The sequence below is a fragment of the Harpia harpyja genome, chromosome 9 (genome assembly GCF_026419915.1).
Source record: "Harpia harpyja isolate bHarHar1 chromosome 9, bHarHar1 primary haplotype, whole genome shotgun sequence".
NCBI classification, from domain to species: domain Eukaryota; kingdom Metazoa; phylum Chordata; class Aves; order Accipitriformes; family Accipitridae; genus Harpia; species Harpia harpyja.
Window position 1 is genome coordinate 36,764,420 of NC_068948.1, and position 25,396 is coordinate 36,789,815.

Here is a 25,396-nt window from a genome sequence, read left to right on the forward strand (position 1 = left end):
CTGTCCTGCACACCTCTTTACATAGAAGGTAGGCAAGGCAAGGAAGAGACCAGAAATAATTCCTGTCCCTTTGCTAGAATCAAATCCCAGCAGGGAGTCAACTAAGCCATAGCACAGTACATGCTATTGAAATTTCACTTGCTAGGAGTCACTTGTACTTGACTGTCCCTGCTTCAGAGGCATTCTGAAAGTCTGAATATATAAGGAGTCTTCTACTTGTCCTTGATTAGATGACCGTGGTTAGATGGATCTATAAGGAGAGACGTTCAAATTTTTCACGAACTGCCATACACTCCCCAAATTATGAGATTATCCTTTAAATGCAGTACATTATTTCTGCTCTAGTTTCCAACGTTACTTCACTGTTCTTAAATACTGGGAAATGACTGGTAACGCTTACCAACATTCCTAATGTAAAAGCAAGGTGGGAAAAAACCTCAGACTTTCCAAAACACAACCAATTTATCTTTACAAATTCAAATTGTACAATATGATTACAACTTCACAACCAAAATGCATTTACATCCCCTAAATGACTGTGTGGTCCTCTATGATGTCTGTGTTGGTTTTCATTACAGAAAAGGGCTGGATCATCCATGTAAAAAGTGCTTTAAGACACACAAATAACATACAAATAACACGTCAGAAGTAATAACTGTTTTTTTTCCCAGTGTTGTTCACACCAACAAAAATAAATTACTACCAGAAATACTATAGCTGGACAAATTAAATAAAAATGGAGATTAATCTGATAAAACACTTAGCGTGTGATCTGTGATGATGATAAGCATGGCTTTCCCTAGTTTATGTCCCAAAAATGCTTCAGTCCTTACCCAGGAACAAAATAGAGAATAACACAGGACAGGAATTAATTTTAGATACCATAAAGCAATCTAATAATCCCCAGTCTGCTCATGAAAGTGACAGGGATTACAGCATAAAGCTAAAGGTTAGATTAATTTATCTAGTATTTTCAGTGAAACTTAACTGGAGAGTTTTGGGATAAGGAGAAAAATATCAAACCTGCTGGCAATGTAGAAAATTCCACAAAGGCTTCCTTTTTTTCTCGTTGTTCCAGGGGAAGCTGCCAGGGCATCTGATGGGGCTTTGCCATGACCTTCACCTTGTAGGCCATATTGGGCTTCAAATTAAAAAAATGGTACTTGTAGCTAGCAGCCTTGACAATGTCAAATTCTTCTTCATTAAGAAAGATCACGTGACTGTAATTACTATTTGTAGGGAGCCAGGACAGCTCAGCAGAAATTTGGGTTATATTGTCCACTTTAAGATTAGAGGGGGCTACTATGACGTCCTTCCCAACTAACAAAGTGCACTGCAGTTCATCTGAGTTACCCTTGCTTGTAATGCTCTGAATTGATATTCGGTATGTACAAGTAGAAATGTTAAGCTTTTCTATAAGAGCTTTCGTTCTGCTTCCCAAGGCTATGTTCATCCGTACTTCTTTGTCAACCAGAACATTGTAGCTGCTAATGGTTCCCCATCCGGGTGGCACTACCGGTGGCTCCCAGCCCACAATGACACTTTTGGCTAGTTGTTTAATAAGGGTGATTTTTCTAGGATAAGGCACAATGTCTTCTCCAATTTCATCAATGTTCACATCCAGAGTCCCTGCGCCATTGCTGATTACGCTAGAGTCTATGTGACTTGGTGGACTTATCTCCAAGAGATCTCCTTCCAAAATAGGACCTGAATGGTTTATAAAATTCTGATCTTGTTCACTGCTTAATGTGCTTGATAATCGGGTCTCATTGTCTTGAACAAAATCCACAAAATTTGAAGGGACTAGTCCTCTTTGTCCATCTAGAAGTTCCCCTGGTGAGAAAGAACAATGCTGTTAAAATCCTTGAAGAGCATACCTCTTGCATGTCAATGCCTTGCAAGTAGACAAGATAAGGAAGAAGATACAAATGAAAACTGTACGTAAACAACATTCACAGTTTAGAATGTAAAGGCTCAGTGAGGCAATAACCAGAACTGCCAGTAGGCTTTCTTGTTAACCTAAATCTTGCCAGTAGGAAAAGCTGACAATATCAAATATCTTATAATTAGCTTTGCCTGCAAGCAGCAGCTTTGCTGGTGCAGAAACTCTGTTAATTAACACAATGATGATAGGGGTTATTTTAGCAACTGATTTGGTAGTAGATGAAGGAAAGCATTGGGAGCGTGTTTGACAGATGAACTGATTTGAATCTGCATGAATTAGCATGAATTCACAGATTTAAAAAAAATACCTTCATAAAAGCCATCCTCATCCATATCTCCATACACATAAAGGTACTTTCCTGCCGTAAGGGGGAGCTCTGCTTCTGGATTTTCATTTGGTCCATCAAAAGGGTTGTAACTGCAATGGAGTACAGATGGGAAACATGTGTCTTCAACTTACAACCCCCACACAACTGAATACTAATCAGAAAAAGGTGTACAGTTCCAAGGCTACACAGGAAGGTAATTCCTCAGTTCAGTCTTTTTGCTTCCCTTCTGACACATATATTCTGAGTAGAGTCAGGTCAGTTTGTTGTTCTGAACCGTAACTGTATCACCAAGTCTGCCATGAAACGCACCTATTAGCTTAAGCACTATACACTTAAACCCACATCTTTTTCTGTAGAATTTGCTTCCACGTTCCTCACTTAGGTCTCTTTGAACACACTGGCCAAAATCTTCTTTATTTTTTAAAGTGAATTAAAGCCAGCTCAGCTGTGGAGGTCTTTTCCAGTCCCCATATTCCATTTATTTTATACGGCAATCTTTTACACAAGTTTATTAACTTCAGCAGAATCAAGTTAAAGAAAGACAAAACCAGTGAGTTACAGCTAAACAAGCTACATAGACAAAAGCTTCTTATAAAGTATTTAACTCCATATCCATCCTGAAAGAAATTGTTAGTCACAGAAATTTTTATTGCGACAGTACTTTATATATGAAATTTTAATGTGCAAAGCAAAGATGTGAGGAACTTTTAAAGCTTTCTTGCATTGATGAAAAAGCAATTTGTAAGAACAAATTGAGACATCCCCTATAAAGTATGAGGTACACATTCTCATCTCGTTTAGACATTGAAGGCTAGAAATAGTGGTGGGTAAAAGAGCCATACCATGTTAAACTTTCTCTGACAATTAAAGCACATGGAAATGGCACTATTTTGCAGCCAGTGCAAACAGGAAAGGGGTCTGCTATCCATAACATTAGCTTCAGGTAATAATTCAGGGCATGAATAAAAGTGAAGCGAAACCAAATGTTGAATATTACAAATATACATTATATATGTAATGAGCTGGGTTTTTTACCTATAACGGGCAATGCAAAGATGGACTTTCCCAGAATATCTCTGCTTTGAGGTATTGGAATTCTGATCATTATCCATCTGTAGAGGAAAAAAAAAAAAAAAAAAAAGACAAATCAGACAGTGAACACAACATTAAAAAAAATAAATTAAACTCTAACATGGAACAGAACTGGTTAATTTTACTTAGAAGGGCTTAGGCTAAAAAGGAACTGCAATTCAGATTCTAACAGGGCAAAGAAATTGAGCTAATTCCTTGACATTTTGCTAGAGTCACATCACCTGTCTAAGACTGGATGTTGGTTTTCCTCAAAAGCTTGCAAAATTGACAAAGCACCAGTAAATTGGTGCTTGGTCAGTGGAGATGGCTGAAGGAGATGTGGTGTTGACCACGCCACCCCTTTTCATGCTGCTGACTAAAGAAATAGGCATGACTTAACCATACCAGTCTCACTGACCACCTCACCCTCCTGACTAAGCTTTTAGTAAAGTCTTCATTAATGTATAGTAAACTCAGTTACTCCAAGATGACCTGTTGTAAGTGATATGCCTAGTTTTTCTGGGCATAGTATAGCTATATGATCACACGGACAACCTAGGGTGATACCCTGATATTTTAATCAGAAAATAATAGTAGAAACCTGATACCAGTGACTAAGTACTTAAGACAAATGCTGAGTTTAGAGCTGGTGCAAGTGTCAACTTCCAAACACTTGGAAACAATGAGTATTACATAAAATGTACTCCCTTGCCAATCCAATCCACAGCAGCAGCATCTGTTGAATTCCAGCCTTTCCACTAACTGAAAGAAATAATATATTTCTTCTGAATTTACCAACATATTTAATTCAATTCTGCAAAGCCACACATTTATTCCATTACAAATGTGGTCTACAAAACCTGGAGATTTAATTGTGGTGCTGAATCAACACAGACTCCACCTATTTTAGCTCTGCCCTAGGTATCTCACTGGTAAAATAGTTATTCTTTCTGTTATACTTCGAGCCTAATAGAGTTTTTAAAGTGAGAGATGCACCTCTTTCCTCCACTTATGTTACAGTATGTTGTGAACCCTTTCAGGAAAAATGAACAACTTTTTGCCTGAGCTTGAGAGAACTTCAATTAAGGTAGAAATACTAGGTTTAACAGTGGGATCAGATAAGATAAGTTGACCAAAAATTGGCCAAAATTTTACAATCTGGACAGAGTGAATATTGAACTGCAACTTTCAGGCCTAAACTGGTCCCTGCTTGGTTCCCAGTATGGAACAAAAGTGCACCAGGAAAATACTGAGTCAAGTCACTTTCCCTCTGAATTAACTCTTCAGAGGTGAGTTAGCACAACACACAATATTCTGCCAACACTCCACTTCCAGTGAGAAGGACAGTAATAGTCAGCTAACAGGTATTCTTCCCTGTGTAGCATTTGGGGATGCAGGCAAATTTTCAAGGGTTATTATCCTAATAACTTTTTATGGGCATGGCACAAAGCTCATAACTAACCACATATTGTGGTTAAAACACATAATGTTTTTTCTGGAAGAATTTGTTACTAGTAACAATCAGGGAAGTTGCAGATATATTTTTGCAGCATATAATTTTTTTTTTTATTTCAGACTTCACAGCATTATGCTCCATTTTTAGACTTTATTCATACACTCTCCCCCTGGGTCTGGATACCTCTAAAAAAGAATGGAGCTTAGTTTCTGTAAGCTTGTATATTTTAAGTTTGTATCACATAATTACACTCTAGAAGGCACACAACGAACAATTCTGCAAAAGAGGGCTTGACATTCTCAGTGAGAGATAAATCAAAAATAATAGAAAAAGGGAATTAAATTGGACGTATATTTCTCCTGTTCCTTGCTGTTAGTTCTGCTTCCCTAAATCTCGTTGCTAAGCTGCTTTTTCTGGTTTGGCTACTTCGGGCTGCTTTTTCTGTGGCCTCTTCAAAAAGCAGTGAATGTTTCCACTTTTCAGTAATGCTGCTACACATAAATACACACATATATTTATCTGTGGATAATCCTTAGATATGCCCATGGAATTCCTACTATACAAGAACTTAATATTTTGTTGAATATCCTACACTATACTTGGACTTGTGATCCATTTAAAAACATTTTGATTCTATCAACTTTCACAGGTTCAGTAGCAATGAATATAGAATAGAATAGATAGAAAATATGCACACAGTTTCAATTTATTTACTTCTGTAAAGATTAAGAATGGAATTCAGGAGTGTAATGTGAGGGGTAAAATCTGAAGATCATTTCCTCATGGCTGTTTGCCCATATGAAACAGGTTTTCAGTCTTTAATAGAAAATGATACCTTTCTATAAGGTTTTCAAAATGTGTCCTATACCTCCTTATATTTAACATTTGTCCTAAATATCAACAACCATCTTGCTACGGTGCCTTTGTAAAGCTCTTCTGAGCTTCCCATTGGCTTTCTACTAGGATTCTACTGAAAAACAGACAACCTTTCTAAGAAAGGAAGAACAGAAACTTTCCAAAGTACAATTAAATACAAGCTGTAAAGTTGAATGGTGATAGAGTTTAGTGACAACATTCTGCAACTTTCACTTCCAGGTTGGTTACAGGCTCAATATCAGTTTAGCAGAGTGTGCTGGACACTGCTGTTAGCGGGTGCTGTCAGCCTAGTTGTAGTGAGAAGATTCAAACATCAGGAAAACCAGGCAAAGAACAAGTCCTGCAGAAAGAGCTACTTGTCCGTCAGAACATACCTGTCTGGACAGGGCACTGCATGGAATTTCTCTTCCATTTGCCCAGGCTGTATCAAAGTCACACCTTTTGGTAGATATAATAAAATAATAATAAACCTGCATAACATAGACATACAGCAAAACAGACAAAAATGCTAACTGACACCTCTTATGCACAGAAGTAGTACAACACTCTGAATGCATCACTGAAGGCTGAGGTTTTCATAGAAGCTTGAAGTTCTCACGCACACATTTTTTATGCTGTGTAACTAGGATATCAGCTGAGACTTCTTTGAAAAAATCAGTTAAATTCCCACTGGTCACATTCTCCAGTTGTCTCAGAAAATGAGAACGCTCATGTCTTGACTTTTTAAAAGCAGGTGGATCAACCTGCATCGGTCCCTTGGAGAAGAGAAGCCTTGGCCCCACAACATAAATTTTCAGTAACAAATGTAAAAAGACTCACGTCTGAATCAAATCTGCATCTTGGGGTACCAGATCTTGACTTGGACAGGAATGTAGGTTTGACAGACAGTTGTTCTGGTTTGTCTCCAGATATCTGAAGGGGTCGTATAAACTCTGAAATCACACAACGACTTCCAGAAGGACTTTCATGACCTGGCAGTGAACAAAACACATATAAGAATAAGCAATTGTTCTCAAGCAGAAACACTGACAACTAATAAGCAGCAGTGAGTTATTTTTTCCTCCTGTTAGACATCATTCTAGAAAAACACTAAGGTAGGTAGACTGCAGAATGTAAAAGTAGCTAAGCCTGCTAGTTCCCAGGCTTTTGGTAAATTACATAAGTCAACAATATGTAATGGAACATAATGTAGAAAGTGAAGGTATTTTAATGTAAAAAAAATCAATGTTACAGTTTCCCCTAATGAAAAAAAAGTCCACCTTTGTTCTGAGCACCTTGATATCTTTGGAGAAGTTATCTGACATGCTGCTTAACATGCTGAGCACCAAAAAGCTGCTGCTGGAACAACAGTTCTTTTGGGGACTCTGTCATATACTGGAAAGTAGAATCAAGTTGTGCATTTATCTTCTAAGAAAGCAACTGAAATGCTAATAATTTAGTTGGCAGGATATTAATTTTGAAGCGAAGGGAAGTGGTTTGGCTTTTTGCAGGGCAGTAAGTTCCAAGAGTACCTTCTTCATATTCCTTAATTGCTCCTCGTTAACACCAGTACTAAAACACATAATTTGATCACAGTGCCATCTCTCCAGTTTCTAAAAAATGGAAGACATAGGCTATGAAAAAGGAAAAATCTCCAGAAATGCTTTTCGAATATTTTTATTGTGCTTTTTTAAAGCACTTAAAAATAAAAAGGAAAAGACAGTCTACACTGCACATTTAAAGGACCTAAGGAGGCAGCCTTACAAGAGGCTGAACACTTACTTCCTATTGACTCAAGTGAAAACCAGGCCTAATGGTGAGGGGAGACAAGTAAAAAGAACAACTTCATCAAGGTTGCAAGACAGACTAATAAAGCATAATGTAAAATACTTCTACATTTCTTTCCTTTTACTGTTAGGTTAGTCCCCAAACCACATGAAAACAAGCAGGAAATTGTAAACTTAGCCTAATTATACTTGCAGCATCAGCAGAAGTTATAGCAAAGCACAGAGTCTAGGGCATTGCTGACACAATCACATATGCAGAGTGCCTTCTCCTTTTTCTCTGTCATTAAGATAATGAGCCTATGCTCTAATTTTACAGACCCTGGATATGTGTAGGTTCAGCATTTCCTCTCCAGTTCTGCCAGAAGTCTGGACAGCAATGTTTTGCTACTGAACTGCAAGCTTCCCAGACGCACATCGCCAGGAATTATCAGCGGAACCTCTTTATTCATATTGCAGAGGAGAATAAGCTCCAAAGGGTTTTTCTGGTGTGCTCCTTAGTCCAATATGATTAATTTTCTCTGCATCACTGTAATTTACAGCGGGACAGCTTAAGCACATTGACAGCAGGGAAATGGACAAGTCATCATACAAAAGATTAATTACAACCAGCCCCGCTTACAGCAATCCCCAGGCTGGAAAAGGGCACATTTTTTATTCTTGGAACCTTTCTCACATATATAACAGAAAAGTCATCCCCGTTCAGATATCTTTAGCCAATTTAGCTCCTTCTGTTTGCTGTTAATGTGCTTGCCATATCAGCCTGTCAGCGCCAAGCCTATAAATAACTGGTCCAATCATGATTATTCATTCAAAGGAAACTGCTGTTCGGTCTCATACCTCCTGGATTTTTCAGGCTTTGTTATTGAATTAGTTGCACTACATACAAAATGTGGAGAAAGATTCTTGGACAATATAGCCCTTGCTTTGCATACATATAGGATGATAACCAGGATAGGAACACACATTATCAGGAACTCCAAGAATATTAAGACACTGGAAGATATCCAACTGTCTTATTTTTTCCACTTGTAAAACAGGGTACATAAAATTTACTTTGAGTCCTTAATACATAGGAGAGAAAACTGTGTGATAGTTGTAATTGCATCATGTGACTGGACACACCTATGGCTCCAGATGGTGCTAATAACTAGATACAGCCTACTCAGATACCTTACTTCCCATCAGAGTAAGTCTATACCCCTATCCATCAATGTACGTGGAAATATGCCTTCTGCCCCAAATCTGGCTATGGAAAATGGATCTGTCTTCCTAACTGGACTTACTGCCACCTTCCATGTCCTCTGTTTCTCTATTTGTTTGGCTACTTGTGCAATGTAACATCTCCCTGCTCAATAAAATCTGTCCTGGGTGCCATCAACTCCTGTCTGTTTATGAAAAAGTGTGTGAAATAACAGAAGCTGATCATCTAAGGCTCTTTCCCATGCTGTGGCACTGTTTTTATCTGGGACCAAAATGTGATCTATTTCTTAAAGCAGCTTAAAAATTACTGCATTTTCAAGGTATTCTAATATCTGCAATAAATTGGAAAGAACAGATTTTTGGGCAAGCCATATCAGCAACGTTAGCAGTTAGTTCCTGTGTATTCTGGACAGAAGACTTTTTTAAAAGGTCACGAGATGCTTAAATAATATATGTAAATTCATGCTGATTCTATGTATGTAGAGCCACAGTTGGATTTAAAAAAAAAAAATAAACACAAGCATCATCAAGCAATGCCTTTGCAAAAAGTGAAATTGAGATTCACTGTGCATGAAGCACACTCCTCCGGAAACCTCCTGAATCTCTGTAATCTCCTGATCATTTCTATAGAGGATGTCTAGCTTTGCAGATTGTGAATACATGACTACAGACAAAAATGGCTGTGTTTAAAAACTGGCCTAACTTTACCTCCAAAATAAGAAACAATTTCAAACTAGCTTCTCCTGTTCATCCAAGGCACTTTCACTGATGTCCCTGGGCTTGAACAACAGACTGTGGAGGAATCAGACCTACAAAGACTGTTTTAAAACTTGTTAACTCACTGGAAACTAAGAAAAAAAATGCACCTTTCCTTTTATGTTTGAATTCTGGAAAAAAACCTAAGAGTTAAAAATGAAAAATACAAGAAGTCAGTTCATAAGAACATGCAGCAGCTTCTGGAAATGTCTCTTTTTTAATCTAAATACTAGAGAAGAACCTTAAAAAGCCACAGGGTTTTTGTCCGTAAAGTCTCATAAAATCGATACAAGCTCAAAATGGCCTTTATTTTCCCATGACTGGCAAATATCTCTTAAGGAAGTCTGAAGAACACCCTTTCAAGGAAAGAGGCAAGGAAGAACACCAGACTTAATTTAAATATCTCAGCAGTATTAAAGCTGGCCATACTTGTAGTACAATTAGACTCTCCATTTTATTTATTGGAACTGCTGATTCATTATAGACTACCTAAATTATCTAGAAAGGCCATTTAAATGAGCCTTTTATCTGATGAATAATAAATCTTAAGGTTTCTATATCTGATTGTGACATTATTGTATGTTTAGAGTGAACTTTTTATGTTCTAATCTATTCTGGCTAGGTGTATTTCATTTCCTGATACATTCAAACATCACCAATTAAGGCAAAGCAGCTGGTCATAAACCGATCCCATTTCCGTCATTTGCTTTGCTTTGAAAGCTGTCCTTGTGTTGCCTCTTGTGTTCTTTCTTCCTCACACATAATAAAAATAATTACACTTCTGGTCTGAAGAACTCGCTGTAGCATTACCATCATTATTGTGAAATGTTTGATTTCAATAATTAGAAATCCTGCCCACTTGCTCAAACATTATTTATTATCAGTGCGTTCATACTGAGAATGAATATCGTCCAAGGATTTCTGATATTTACACACTAGTGCTGCAGGCCCTGACTTCTAAGTGGCACAAAAATCAATAGTTTATGAGAAAAGGTTTACAGAGCAAGGCTTTTAAATTACTTCAGCACTGACCTAGCTGTGTTTTCTATGGTTTTAGTCAGGGGTTTCTTGGAAGATTTCTGTTTGTTATGTTTTGAAGGTTTTTTTTAAAAGCTGTTTCCGTTAGTATTTCAAGAATAAATATAAGTTAATTTGGAGAATTTGACTGAGGACCTAAAAAAGTTTACCTGATTTTTATTTGAGGGTTGGGGTCTATTTAGATCAATTCCAAAGATGCAGACTGGACCTTCACTAGCTGCCTAAAGGACATTTCAATACCTAATTACCTTTCCTTTAAAATGAATTGTTGCTTTGAAAATCCTGTCCTTAGAGACATGAGGAGCTAATCTTGTTGGTACTAAGGAAGTTTCTACTACATTCTTATGGCTATCAGGTAGTGCCTTCTGAATTCTCCATTTAGTGCACTTTAATATCCACTTAGGTAAGACTTGCAGATCCAGAAAAGCCCATAAACTAATACGCACCACAGTGGGCAAGACTGCAAACAGCTCGAATTTTGTGTTCAAAAACCCAAGGCATACAAAGTACAAAGTTACTGAAGTGAAATGAAAGAAGGATGTCACCTTGGTTCCTTTTGACTTGGTTTCACATTGAGTTTAGCACCCTTCACTGAAAATAACTGCTCATCTGTAACGATAGCGAAATTATTTGTGATTTCTAGGCCCTATGCCTCAGAATTTTTCTAGAAGCTTAGGAAGATGAAATAAAAAAAAAAAAATCAAGACGATTTCATTTTTCCAGTTCTTCTTTGTATTCATTTTAAAACAACTTCTGGTGAATTTGTAACTAATGGAAATTACCTGCCAAGTGTTCCTTTGCAGAACAAGTAGTTAAAGTCATTCTAGCATGGGTCATACTGAGCTGGTGAGCACACTCCTCAGCCTTAATAACACCATAGTCATAATACACAATCTAACATGCAATTAACACGCAAGTTACTTTCGGTGTCCTCAGGTAACCTCTTGCCTTGATCTTTGCAATTTTCTTATGAATAATAAATCGTTAACAAAGTTGTGTACTTAGGAGGAGCAGTTGCCTCTGGCAACAGATGACCTGGTGAAAGTTCAACACAGATCTTGGAAAAACACATACTGTGTTGAAGATACTAGGCACTATAAATGTAAGAAAGAACTTCAATACAGATGTAAAATAATTTTATTTTTTAACTTTACATTCTCCACTTCTTTTAAAACCCAAATCAACAATATTTTTGTTGTGACTTTTCTGTTTCTAAAACACCTGGCAGTTACATGTTCAAATACTACTTTAAACACAGTTAAAAATTTAAACACAACTTTGCACAGTTTAGTAAGCAACTGTAGATATTATCCCTATTCAGTTCTGTTAAAATATATCCCATGAAACTCCTTTCCTACAAAAATCACTTTGTGACAGAATTTGTGGGTTTGTGTTTGCTTCCATTGACAGTTTTTTTCAATGTTTTACTTTCAAGTTTTTATGGAGAAGTGCATATTTTCTGTTGAACAAATGCAACTAAATCAAAAGCATTTTCATGTTTGTCAAAATATTTCATCCAGTTTTCCCATTTTCTACCCAGCTCTGTTTACAAGTTTCTTTTATGTAATGGCTAATGCAGTGTGGGGGTCTCTGTGCTTTCCTTCCCCAAGAACTGCTACTTCAACAAGATAGCAGACCTACTCCTGTCTCCGAAACAGTGAAGGTTTTACAACAAAGCCTGTGTATGCAGACAGTCTTTCTTATTCCAACAGCAGTAGATATTTACATAAGGCATACATCATTTTAACATTGAACAGGTTTCTTATCACTACACCCAACAACAATTACAGAGAAATCTGCTGACAGCAGTGCCTGAATAAAACTGGAACAACCTCAGTGAAGACTTAAGAGATACTCTGAAATTTAATCAAGTCACAAAACAGGAACAGGGGTGAATTCTATCCTGCATTTGTGCAATCAAACTCCATTTACATCATTGAGCTGCATCTTAAAACCTACAGGGCAGAACAGATACCTACAAATAAAACACTGGTCCTTACCTTTGCCTATAGAAGTGGCTATTCCATTCATTAACTGGGATAGAGATTTACCAGGAGAACCAGGGATATCTGAGGATGCCACCGAGTTACTGCTCAGGAGATCAATCTTCCCTGCTTGCTGTCGAAACTTCTCCAGTTCTCTGGACAAGAGGTTAAATTGTTCGCTCTGTGTCCGGCATTTCTCCTCTAGCTCTCGGACCTTGGCCTGCATATGCAAGACATAACACAGACATTTGACTGAGATCAGGCTGAGCTGTGACAGGATCAGGTTTTTCTGATGTACCAGGAAGCCAGGATAGGCAAACTATTTGGAATAAACAGGCCCACAATCACACTTTCCCCCCCACCCCCAATTCTTACCCATATTTAGTATGAAACTTTTTAGTAGCCCTGTAATATTGAGGTAAGTACTTCCTTCATCCCCAATTTCCAAAGGGGAAAATTCCTCATCATATTTTTTGGCAGTACTAAAAAAATCACTGCCAAGAACATCTGCAAACAGATCCTATAGCTTTGTGACTTCTACACACGTCTGAATGTCACTTTTGTGTGCTTTTCCAACTTTTTCTAAAACTCAGGTATTTTTCTGAGGTTTGCCCATCCTCTGCTACTAAGTCGAAGCCTCCTGAATTGCTGATTAACATTTATGTATTAAAAAACAACAACAACAACAACAAAACCCCCACAGTGGTTCATGCAGAATGTGGGCCTAGCTTCTGGCTGAATTCCCTTTCAAAAATAATGCTCCTCACTATAGATGCCAAACCACACAGAAGTAATTCAGATACCAGCCAAGAGGAGATCGTTTGTAAGCTTGTGAGAAGTACCAAAATGTCATTGTTGGCAAACATTTTTGTTTTAATTTTGAGGCATCAGGCTTCAACAAAACAGAACCCTGGCTGAAAGGAATGACAAAGGGCATGACAATTGAGGATTTCTTCTACAACTTTTATTCAAAACATATATAAGAGTAGCGAAGACACTAAAGCATGAAAAAACCCTTTTATCCAAATCTGTACATTTATTGTAATAGCTAAATTAAAGATATAATAATGTTTTCAATATAATGCATTTAAATTTCAATCTGCATTTATAAACAGCCTGTATATCTGTTAGCATGCACTATCAGATATTCCTGAAGAGAAAAAGCACAAATCTAGAGTGCCCAGAGAGTTAGGAAAGAGCGTATTAACACCTGTTGCAAAGACTGAAGAATCAGCAAAGCTCCTGAGAATTTCATTTGTGAGGTCTGATTTTTACATCAGGGCAAGCAGTTGGTCTGTACTCTGGAAATGTGCCAGAGAAAGAGTGCCGTCTGAGACCTAGGGAGCACTCGTGTCTTACGTGCTGCGACCCAAATGCTGCAAGCAGAAGTAGCTCAACAGAGGCAGTAATAGGCTCCTTCCATGGAAAGCTAATGCATTATATCCTAATCTGATGCTTTAGGATGAACAAACATCACTTTCCTTCATTAAAAAACCCTTTATAGCATATGCCTAGTTAAACAACTGCACTAACGAAGGAAGTCTGGATATCAATTAGATTCTTTCAACTGTACTAAAGGTTTCTTTTTCTTGAAAGAAAAATGTTCTCAGTTCATATAAGGAAAACTGCACATATTACATATCAAGAAAACGACATATATTACATACCACCTATACAAAGATCTTAGCACAGCTAAAGATAAACGAAACATTTATAGTCCCCAGAAGAACACAAAAATCCAAATTTCCAGTACAGAAGGTGGTACTGTTTGTTCCTTTTTTGGTAACATTTTTAAAGCTACAGTGAATTTTGAGGATATAATTTCTTTGATTTCATAAAACACAAATTAATTTAGTTCTGCAAAAGAAGTCTCAGGGTATCTATCTGACTGATTATGAAACAGAAAACAATAAGATACAGAGACATTGTAGGAGTTCTACACAAACATTAAATGCTTTGATTTCTGTTTTTAGTCTTTCATCTTTTCACTGTGGTTTTGAGCAACCGAAATGTGAGCCTTTGCTACTTGTTAATTTGCTGCATGAATAAGGCATCTATGTACAATTTTAAAAGAACATCAAACAAACAAAAGAGTAAAGTGGTTTGGGTTTTTAGATCCTCTCTTTCCAATGGAAAGTTTAAGGATCAGCCATTCAACTCTCTGAGTATATACTGACCTTTCCACATGCAGTTATGGAAACTCTAGCATAAAATAAAAAATAAAAACATCACAACCCAGACCCCAACACAATGCTAAGGCTGCCTTAAAAATATTTTTTAAAAAGTTTTAATGTATTATTATTATTAATTTAAAACGTATTTTCATTTCAGCATATGCCTTCTTTGACTTTTCTTTTGAGTATCCAGAATCTTCAAGTTGTTCTCTCACGACAGTACGAAGCCTGGAATAAAAAAGCCTTTACCACTTTTTTAAATCAAGGTTGTGAGTTAGAAGTGAGCACAAACTGGTACTATATAAAGAAAAAATTGCCATAAGATCCACAATAGTACTAACAGGAGGCATCCCCATACCTATCTTTGTTTCTTGACTTCAGGCAGGTGCTTGGTTCACTGTTAGCCAGCCAGCTCACCTCACTGTAGAAAAATCTATGTATTCATGTATGTCACTGCAGAGCAAGGCATGTACTTACACTCTCAGAAGTACTGAATTTTATTCTGTACCATGGTTCTGCTCATACAGCCTACCCTAATAATGATGGCACAAAAGTGCCAATTCTACCAGATGTCCCTAAAACTGGATCTGCCTATAGCAGTCGTTGTGGGAAAAGACATTCTCTACTGTATACCATATTGAATGTGTGACACTTAGGACTTGCTAAGTTTCTCATACAATACATAGTGCTATTTCTAAAACTTGAAGAGCTTTTTAAATGGAAAATGAAGCAGACTTAATCCATTACAAGACAGATACTGTTCACACAAGACAGATAAGATGATGAGCAACTTTCCAGGTGGACAGGCTTGAATTCAGACTAGTAATTAGCTCACATATTCTGCTATGGAGATATCATTTCCTAGTTCAACTGTTTACATAGCAGCAATGGCTTTCAGTAGGTGGCTCAGGTGAAAACATCACATAAAATTGTCTCTGTATTAACAAAGAAACAATCTGAATTCAGACAAAATCCACATAGTCAGAGCTACAATCTTGAATAAACTACCAAACCATTCTTACTGGGCATGCTCATAAGAAATTAACTTTCAAAACCAGTATCTGAGTTCTCATTAAATCATGCCATATTGGAAGATTAATCTCTTGTAGAAAAAAATTCCAATTTTGGTTATTTGGTATTGAGCCAATAAATGCCAGGCATGCTTGCATAACAATGGTTCTAGCACACATCCCATGCAAGGTTAGGCAGGAATCTCGTACTCATTTTAAAGGGAAAAGTGCAGGATTCAGGACAGGGAAAGGAGAATTTATGCCCTAAAATACCTGCATGCTGTCCAAGGTGTTCTGGATGAAGTGCAAAGCAATAAATTCCAAACAAGACACAGTAAACAAAGAGATGTGAAATAAACAAAGAAATAAAAACAGTTTTGAACACTTTTTTTACATTTCAAAGCAAAATATATTAGAACAGTTAACACGTGTAAAAACATGCATTAACACAAACCACGCTATAGAACGTTTCAGAAATCAATACCACTGCTGATCTTAAATTGCAAAAGGCAGATTAAATAAAATCCTAAGAATTAATGGGCTTACGGCAAAAAAAAGCAAAAGCTTAGGAAACCTTGATGGGGTTATGCAAATCGGAGGTCACAGAAAAATCAGCTAAATAGGAATCTTGATTAGCTTGAGGGGGGTAAATAATCACTTCCCTGCTTTGTTTCTTCTGATGTTTTCCTGCATCATATACTTTCCACCAGGCATTAAATAATAATTTAATCTTATATTCTTGAAGGCAAAACAAACTTAATATATACAATGATAATGAAAGCCTATGAGGTAAACACTTTCTGTGGGAATATTAATTTTTATAGATACAAATAAACAATTTTTAAAATTTTTTTTTTAAAGATGATCAATGCATCAGAAAAACCACCCTCCATCAGTGCATGACCAGTAAGTACACAGAAAAACTACTGTGAGAAGGTAAAAAGACTAGAAATTACCTTCTGCTAAAAACAGATTTCTAAATGAAATATTGACAATGCACTTGCTATAATCAATCTATGGTATCACATGTTCTTTATGATATGTACGTTATGTTAAGACTTAATAACCATTTAATACCCTTTCTTTTCCTCAGGCAGAAAAACTAATTTGGTACTTATCAGTGAAAACCTATTTTGCATGAAAAATGAACAAAAATGAGGACAATGAAATCTTGATGCAGTTAGTGTGCTATTTACTTGTGCATCTATATTTTCTGACACTTTACCTTATCCAAGTACATCAAACGATATGATCAGAACTTAAAGATCTGTTGAGCCTAGTTTTGAAAAAACTGGGGAGGAATTGTTTGCTTTAGGAACCTTCTTACAGGAGTTCTAATTTCTGCTACATGTTGTTGTCATTTGTCCTATCTTGCACAGCACTGTGGGTCAGCCTGCATTTCTAAACAGCAGACAGCAAAGGGAACAAAAGGTTTTGTCAGCACCAGGCAGATATTCAAATGTATTGATTTATTTCCATTCTCCTTTGATTTTTTGTGTTTCTGTATGTAATTTAATCATAGCCGTATGTATTTATTACAAAGGTTCTATTATTATAAGAGTGTCAGTTTAAAATCTCTAAAAATTTCACTCCAGCCTAGGACAAAGAGATTTTGCCAACCTTGCCCTATTCCAACTAAAATTGACACCAAAGCTCATGGGTTTTGAATGGGAGTAAGAATTTGCTCCTATTCTTCATGTCACTCCTATACAAGACCCAAGCAATTCTGTATCCTTCAGCACAGAAGACTAAATTTTCAGGATTAATGACTTGAAGAAAAGCTTGAAATGTGATGCAAGATCCATAAACACAACTACTAATGAATTTACAGGTAATGCCCTGTGCCAAGACCATAATTGCTATGAGCAATTGCTAATGAAAATACTAAGATTTCTTGATGTATCTTCATGGATGATGTTGTCTTTATGCATGATGTCAGTATGTGCAGGTATTAGGTGCCTTAAGAGTTAATAAATCAGATCATCTGAATCATCTCTCAAAACTTAATTTATTTAACAGTGTTTACTTACTTACTAAATCCAATAGTCTCTGGCAAATTCTAAAAACATATTACAGCATACTTAGGAAACACTAGGAAAGGCCAATGCTGGTGATAAACAGCAATAGGATTAGAGGCAGTGCATACGGGTAGCATCCAGAGAAAAATTCTGACAGGATACAAGAATAATATTCTTCATAATGAAAGTGCTCAAAGACTGAAAGAAGTTGCCCATGGAGGTTGTCATATCTCCATTACCAGAGACATTTAAAAATAGACTGGGCAAAGCCTTGAGCAGCCTACAATAATTTTGAAGAGGGCCTTTCTTTGAGCAGGGAGTTGGACCAGATAGCCAGAGGTCCCTTCCAGACAGAATCATTCTATGTTTCTAATTAAAAATTTGAATATGTTTCTGGTGCTCTTGATTTTCAAATGCCCAGTTCAGACTACTTTGAAAAGATCTAGTTTTCCAATGAAAAGAATGAAGTGTTCTCTCTCTATCACACCCCTTGAAGGTTTTTTGAAGTATCCAAATTCTTTCATTTAAAAGTTTTGGCTCTTTAGCATGTTGCTTTCTGTTTACTAGACAGTATTTAATTAGGAACCTTAGGCAATTGATTGGTATTTGCAGCTATATTTCCAGCCTAAACGATAATAATTGTCACAAGTAATCACTTCCTTTTTATATATCTGATAGTATTTTACAAAAAATGGTACCAAATTTTCCATTCTATACAAAGAGAAACTGAAGTACACACATCATTTCCAACAGGTCAGCTTAATGCACTCCTAACTGAATTACAATCTCTAAAGGATACAATTACATTAGAAGAGACTCCCCCCCGCATTTGCCTACATATTACTTGAAACTTTCAAAAGTGATGATACTGTAAAGTTATTACTTTCAGAATGGAAGCTCCACAAGCAAAGGTAACAGAAAGGATATCTTCTTACCTCTAGCAACTGAACTGCTCCTTCATGTTCCTTCTTAGCTTCAACCTGAGCCTTGTTTTTATAATAAGAAGAGGGAAAAGAAGAGGGAAAAGGGAAAAGAAGAGGGAAAAGGGAAAAGAAGAGGGAAAAGGGAAAAGAAGAGGGAAAAGGGAAAGAAAAATCAATTAGTCATGCCACATATAGGATGCTCTAACCATATAAAGTAGCATACTGTATACTCAAATCCAAAGCCAATTACACTCTTGAAGGGATGGCTCTGCCAGTATTACTTCAGCACTTTGGTTCCAAGCCAGTGAAATAACTGCTTATTTTTAGGAGATTGAACCTCAGTGAAGCTTAATAGTGTTGGTATTTTGTTGGACCAAGACAAGCATGCTCAACAAACTGCAAGAACACATCAGAAGCATCTCTGAAACCCTCTAAATTAAGACTGAAAAATAAGCTTATTATTCTACATTGCAGGAGGTTCATAGTGTAGAAACCTGCCATACCAGCTAGGAGAAAGCAACACAAAAATTAAGCTCATTCTTTACATGCAGCAACAGTATTTATCATCTATGTAAATAGCTCACAAAACACTTCAAGGCAACCACAAGAAAGGCTGTCTATAAACAGGAGTGCGACATTTAGGGTCCAATCAACTGAGTCAAAGAAGAAAAGAAGGCATCAATAAGAGCAGAAAAGTGTATTTTATGTAGCTCAGAAATTCAGTTACCAAATTTTGGTTGGGAAAAGTCTAAACCTTAAAAACAAAAAACCCAGCACTCAGTAACTTTGTGTTATCCTCACTTTATTTCCATTTAAGTTTTTGCTATGTTTTTTATTAAAGCTTGCCCAAGATAAGCAAAACTTTTTATTAACCACTGTATCAGGCTGATAGCAGTGTGATGCACTAACTTTGCCTCTTAGCTCATTACTACTGTAACCCAAAGACCACATTCTGCACATTCCTCATCAGAGAAAAGTCTTAAAACCCTCCAGTTTAGCAGAGGGCACAGACTTTCTAATTTAATGGGCCAGATACTCCCACAGTTATGTTACCTTCATTTTCCTCATCTGTGAGGGCTACCCTACTCTGTTACTGGTTTCAGTGGAAGCTGGGTCAGGCCACAAAGTCACAACCAAAACCATACACCCTAACTATACTTCACTGTCAGGCATGACAATAAAGATTCCTTCCATCCTGCAAGCGCAAGTCATATTTCTTCCTGTACTACAGTAATAAGTCTTATTGCTAGCACCTGAAAAAATATTGGCTCCACGAGCATTAGCAAACGTATGATGACAGGTAATAGGAAGCCTTGTGTTATCCATCATTACAAGTTTAATAACACCTACACTGAATATGAGTTCTTGATAAATGATTAGAAAACCTGCATCAACAGCTATCTCTCTTTTACATCGAACTGTCTTGTATTAAGGCTTTCTTGGAGAAAAAGACTATCTGGTTCCCTATCAACACAAAACCTTGAGGAACAATATTATATTCTTCCTTTTAGGCTGAAAATCTGATCAGTCTGTACATATATTAAAAACACAATGAATTTTTATTTATAATTTCAAAACATGACAGCAATTGCATCAGACTGTACCAGTAACTTGCTTTGTTTTGAAGTGCACATTTCTGTGGTTCAGCAGCAACTTTACAACAGTGACAAGATATGCTGTGAAATGTCATCCTGTTGCCTGGAGTTACTACTTTCTTTTCACTGTACTTTTTCAAGTAATTAGATGACTCTAATAAAAAAAGGAAGAAAGAATTTAACACACATGTACTAGGTACACTGGGAGGTCAGCTCTGGATGAAATGTGAGCCAGCAATTCCTGTTTAATGATGGAAGCAAAGTATTATAGTTACTTAGGTAACAGATTTATTGCAATTCTTTTTCTGACAATATACACTGCATTATAATGTTGAAAAGGAAGTGTGTTGGATACCAGCAGTCTAGAGGCTAAAGCAGGACAAATTAGTCTGTGCTCATCTCCACTACCGTGCATAGAGAAGTACAGGTAGCTTGGGTCTCTCTCTACAAGGTACAACAGTGCACAACACAGACATCCTTCCAAAATCTTTCAATGTTTTGAATACTTTCCCTCTTCTACCCATACAGCGTACTAATCTGGTCTTCATTCTTATTCTGTAGCATTAAGAGCATTACAGAAGCAGCTAAGCATCTCAACCAAACTTGGATCCCAACATATCACAATAGAAAAGAATCTGAGCTTGGAAAGGCTGAAAATCAAAAAAAAAAAAAAACAACACAAACCCACACCCAAAAAACCCCCAAAATAAAGCCCTTTTTCTTTTTGAGTGGTATCTAGAATGAACATCACATGCAAGTTTTGTCTAGAGATGTGAAGGGCAGAATGCTCATTTTAGTTGTCACAGATCCTTATCATGAAAGGCAATAATAATTAAAAAAGACACAATAGCAACTTAATCACATAAAGAATTAGATGTTTCAGGGTGAAAATGAGTGTCTGTGCAAAGTCCTAGGAGGAATATTTCAGGCTAATGAATGAAATCAATAAGAAGGATGAATTATGTCTTAAATGCTTCTAAGTAATGCATAGATGAATTATTATGGTGGGTTTTAGTATAGAAATTCTAAGATAAAATTCTAGTGGCACTTTGTGGTAAATGATTATTAGATAATAAATTTTAACATAAATGATCTTGTATTCCATGATACTTCAGGGCCTCTGAACAAGAGTTTAATCACTGGCTACAGACGCTGAGCTAGTCGCATTGAGTAAAATATCAAATACAATACAACCTCGTTTGTGCTTGAAGTCTATCATGCTACAGCTTAGCAAAAATGACTGGAGAAAACAGTATTACAGAGCTTTGTCTCCTGTTGCCAATCTGTAACAAAAAGACCCATGTAATGTGGATTTATTAGAAGAATGTAACATAAATTAGCAAGAAGAAAAGCTGTACCTTTCTTTGATTTCTTTGCTTTGCCAAGAAATTTAAGTCCAAAATTCATGTGGAAGTTCAACTAACAACAGCTGAATATAACTAGAAATGGCATTCTGAACTATGCCCAAATAGATTAATTGCGAAAGGCTAAAAGAAAATTAACTGGAAGATTTCATTTGGTCAAGTGAAGCTTTCTATTTCAAGCAAACTATATTAGATACATCTTTTTATTCTGCTGAGAATGTTCCTCCGTGCCAATTCTCTACCAAATTATCATTAGCATTATTATTTCTGTGTTTTGATCTAGTCAAGCAATTGGAAAAATCAACATTACTATTGAGACAATTGTAGCTTTAAGAGACTTTGGCAAGATTGAAACTCACTAGCATGTTTTTTATATTATAATGAATGCTGAGAAGTTGCAGAGTGAAAAAAAAAGTCTTAAAGTGATTTGTGAATTAGAGAATGAGCTTGGAAATGAGGTACTTAAACAACTGTTTAGTTTATGAAAAAGATCAACTGTGATGCGTAAGTACCTTGACAAGGACTTACTTTCATCTAATTTAGTGGAGAAAGGTAGTAAGAATTGCCAGTGTCTGGAAGAGGAAGCCAAAGAAATCCTAACAAAACATTAATATGTCAGTGAGATTGATTAACTGTTCCAGCAAATTGACAAGGAAATGGTAGATTCCCCATATTTTGATTATCATGAAATTAAGATCAGATTCCTTCCTGACATTTAAGGAATGCACAAATATTCCTGAGCCCAATATAGAGGGCAGCAATGGAAATACAACGGAAATGCATGCATTTGTATAACTTTTCTCCCTATCGGGATATACAAGGACTTACACATACTGGTCAGGTTAATCTTCACTGGCATAAACATTTATAAATCAATTAGTACAGTCATGTAAATCCAACCGTAAACATCCACTTGTGACAACTGCATCGGCAATCATGCAGAACAGTCCAGAACAGGAACCAGTTTGGGGGTTGTGGTTTAAGTTCCTTTAAACAAGCAGATCTGTTGCATGACCTGTGCTCTGTCACCGCAATTTGCTATGTCATCTGACTTTCCTTTTCTCCACTTACCTTCTGCAGGAGTTCAATTTCCTGCTGTTTGGCGTTGAGAACAGCCAAGGCTTGCTCATGCTCCAACTCCAGCTGTTGCCGCCGTTCAGCAGCCTCTCGCATATGCTGTTTCAAAGGAAGCAGAAAAACTATGAGGAGACTTTAACATATTCTACCTATTTTACCTGCAGCCAAACATGCTGCCATTCCCAGGCACGCAGATGTTCATCTCAGCATAAAAGTTCTCTGGTATCACTGATAGGCAAGCGGGAAACTGGATAGGATTTTAATTTGGTCAGTACTTAGAGGCATATTGCCAATGCTAAACTCAGGCATTTTGACAGCAATCTCTTCTAGGATATACTATTTTGTCGCTGCCAGCAATGTGGCCTCTGTGATGCACAAGTGAACAGTACCCTTTTTATCCATCAGGCACACATTTATATGTGGCATTGTGCTAAAACATTAAAGCTTGGAAAAAAAATTAGCTTGACAATTCCCTAAATGCCTCTTTCTCTAGGATATGGTTTTGTGATTTGTTTTGCAAATGATGACCCAAAAGAAATAGCTTACCTTCACTAATCTCAGCCTATTATTTATAGCAAATTAGAGCAAAACTAACACAGGTGGATTTGGACAAAGGTGACTACACAGTACTAAAAAAACAGCTTTTAAAGTACAGTTGCTACTCATGATTCAAAGCAATATGAAAAAGGTTCTCGGGAAGAGCACAAGCTGAACAATGTCAAGATACCCTTTGCAGATAGAAATCTTTTTCATTACGTGTTAATATTATTGTCCCAATATCATTATAACTTTCAAACACACTGTTAATAAATGGGAGTTAGGAAAGATCTCTTTACAGATTCTGATCTCTTCTCTGGTGAAACTGGTATTAAAGATTTTTATTTTCTAAATTACATATTATTCCCATAATACTCTCAGAGCAGAGACACAATGTCTTATCTGCAGCACCATGAGTTATTGCACACAAACCTATTAGGAATCAGCACTTGGAAACACAAATGCATAGCTAAAATTGACAAGAACAGCCCAAAATATCTCTTATTGTGTACAAGAGAAAATTTTATCAAGCATATTGCTAACCTTTAATGAGCCGTTATTCTCTGCTACATGTTACTCATAACAAAGAGGGACAGCACAGAGAGGCTGACTTCTCTCAATCTGGGTGTGTTTGCAAAGGAAGCAGAAATGTCTCCAATACTCCATTTGGCCTCTGCTTCGGATTTATTTATTTTCATTTGATGTGTTGATTAAAAACAACAACAAATCGTCAAAGGTTTTTCCAATTCATCAGTTTTGACAGTAAAAACCCAAAGGTCTCACTTCACTCTCTCAAGATTTAGTACCGGATTTGGTACAGCATATTTTGATACCATTAAGTTCTTACTTCTTTTACAAAAGCTACTATGGAACATTTCTAGTCCTTTGCAGAGATCAATAAATAATTAATACCATGACCATACAGTGAATCTATAAAATAAGATGAAGAAATAGATTGTGATACATGATCTGTGATTCCCCCCAGCTTTTAATTTCTTTGTGTCCTAAAATATGTATTTAATGGTCTACAGTTCACAGATTTTAAGGTCAGAAAAGATCATTTGGTCATCTGTGTTAACCTAAAAGTATCTCTCAGTCATTTTAGTATTGTCATGATCTACTTAGTATTTAAAGCAGCAAGGATCTCTTCACCCCAGCATCTGTCCCTCCCCTGGCACAGCAATTAAAACTGCCCTCACCCAGAAGCAATTCCTCCCCTCCCACTCTGCTCATAAATCGGTTCTGTCTGCAAATCTGTTTGGCGCTTCCTATCTGCACATCAGCTGCTGTCATTTCGTCTTCCAAGCCTGAGGGGAACAGGTTAGGGCAGCGGAGGAGGACTGCAGAGATCACTAGAAGAACAGCAGGGAGAAAGCTCTGAGCTGCTGAATTCTTTCTGCATCTTCCTTCAGGATTGACAATGATCACATTGCCATGGCGTGTGTAGGTGGTGGCAATCCATTTGTCCATGGTATCGCTGTCCTTAATGCGAGGCAGGTTAGAACTTTCTAAACATGTAAATTTGCACTTCCCTTTTCGCACCCTTTCTAGAGGTCTTAATAATGTTACTCTAGCATCAGAAAGCAAATCCACATCTAAGAGAGCACAGAAAAAATACAGTAAGGACTTCATATTTCAAAACAATTGGCAAATGATTTCAAAGAAAATGTGAAGAAGGAACCTTTTCAGGGTATCTTTCAGATCAAAGGCAAGAATCCTGCTATGCAGCAGAGAATGAACTGGGGACATGGTGCATATCTCAGTTTTCTTTCAAGCTATAGAGCTAGACAGCTGTATAGTATAAACTGTTTCTGAAATAGCACTTAAGGGACCTGCTCAAACAGTTCTTGTTTTTCCAGCTGCCTCATGGGCAGCAGGGGGATTTGACAATGAATAGCCCATCCTAGCTCCAACTGTTTCAGTGGTTGCGCTGTATTACCTACAGCTGCAAATAAAACAAAGAAACCCATTCTTTCCTATAGCAGTGACTTCTACAGTTCTAAAATGTGCAACTGGTTAATGCTAGAACAAACTCAAATGGCTTTCAAGTACTAAAGTCTTGTTTATGAGACAGAACTCATACGTGATGCTGAATGGGGGAGCAAATTTAATTCTCACCCAAGTACTCTTATCAAAGGACTTGTCATCTGCAGTTGCAGATGGGTAGGCACCATTACAGTGGAATGAATGGGAAAAGCTGGCTGAACACATCAGAAAATCAGAACTGTTCTATGTGAGAGGCACTGTGAAGATTCTCAGAAGTTAGCTAATTAAGCA

General features: G+C 36.9%; 1 protein-coding gene across 21 annotated transcripts in view; it reads right to left on the reverse strand.

Moving 5' to 3' along the window:
- The window catches only part of RIMBP2 (RIMS binding protein 2), a 116,866-nt gene that overhangs the window by 36,638 nt on the left and 54,832 nt on the right, over nucleotides 1-25,396 (reverse strand). For 14 of the 21 annotated variants that reach the window (XR_008236488.1, XM_052795667.1, XM_052795659.1 and 11 more), the window contains 8 exons: nucleotides 22,577-22,681; nucleotides 18,559-18,609; nucleotides 15,879-15,899; nucleotides 12,437-12,641; nucleotides 6,496-6,647; nucleotides 3,309-3,385; nucleotides 2,253-2,362; nucleotides 1,024-1,833 (listed from right to left, as the gene is read on the reverse strand). Coding sequence is in view for 20 of the 21 variants with exons in the window: in XM_052795648.1 (XP_052651608.1) it covers nucleotides 1,024-1,833; nucleotides 2,253-2,362; nucleotides 3,309-3,385; nucleotides 6,496-6,647; nucleotides 12,437-12,641; nucleotides 15,879-15,899; nucleotides 18,559-18,609; nucleotides 22,577-22,681 (1,531 nt within the window). In the remaining variant the exon portion in view is untranslated. The remainder of the gene's footprint in view (nucleotides 1-1,023; nucleotides 1,834-2,252; nucleotides 2,363-3,308; nucleotides 3,386-6,495; nucleotides 6,648-12,436; nucleotides 12,642-15,878; nucleotides 15,900-18,558; nucleotides 18,610-22,576; nucleotides 22,682-25,396) is intronic. The other 7 variants (XM_052795668.1, XM_052795650.1, XM_052795658.1 and 4 more) reach the window with 1 other exon arrangement.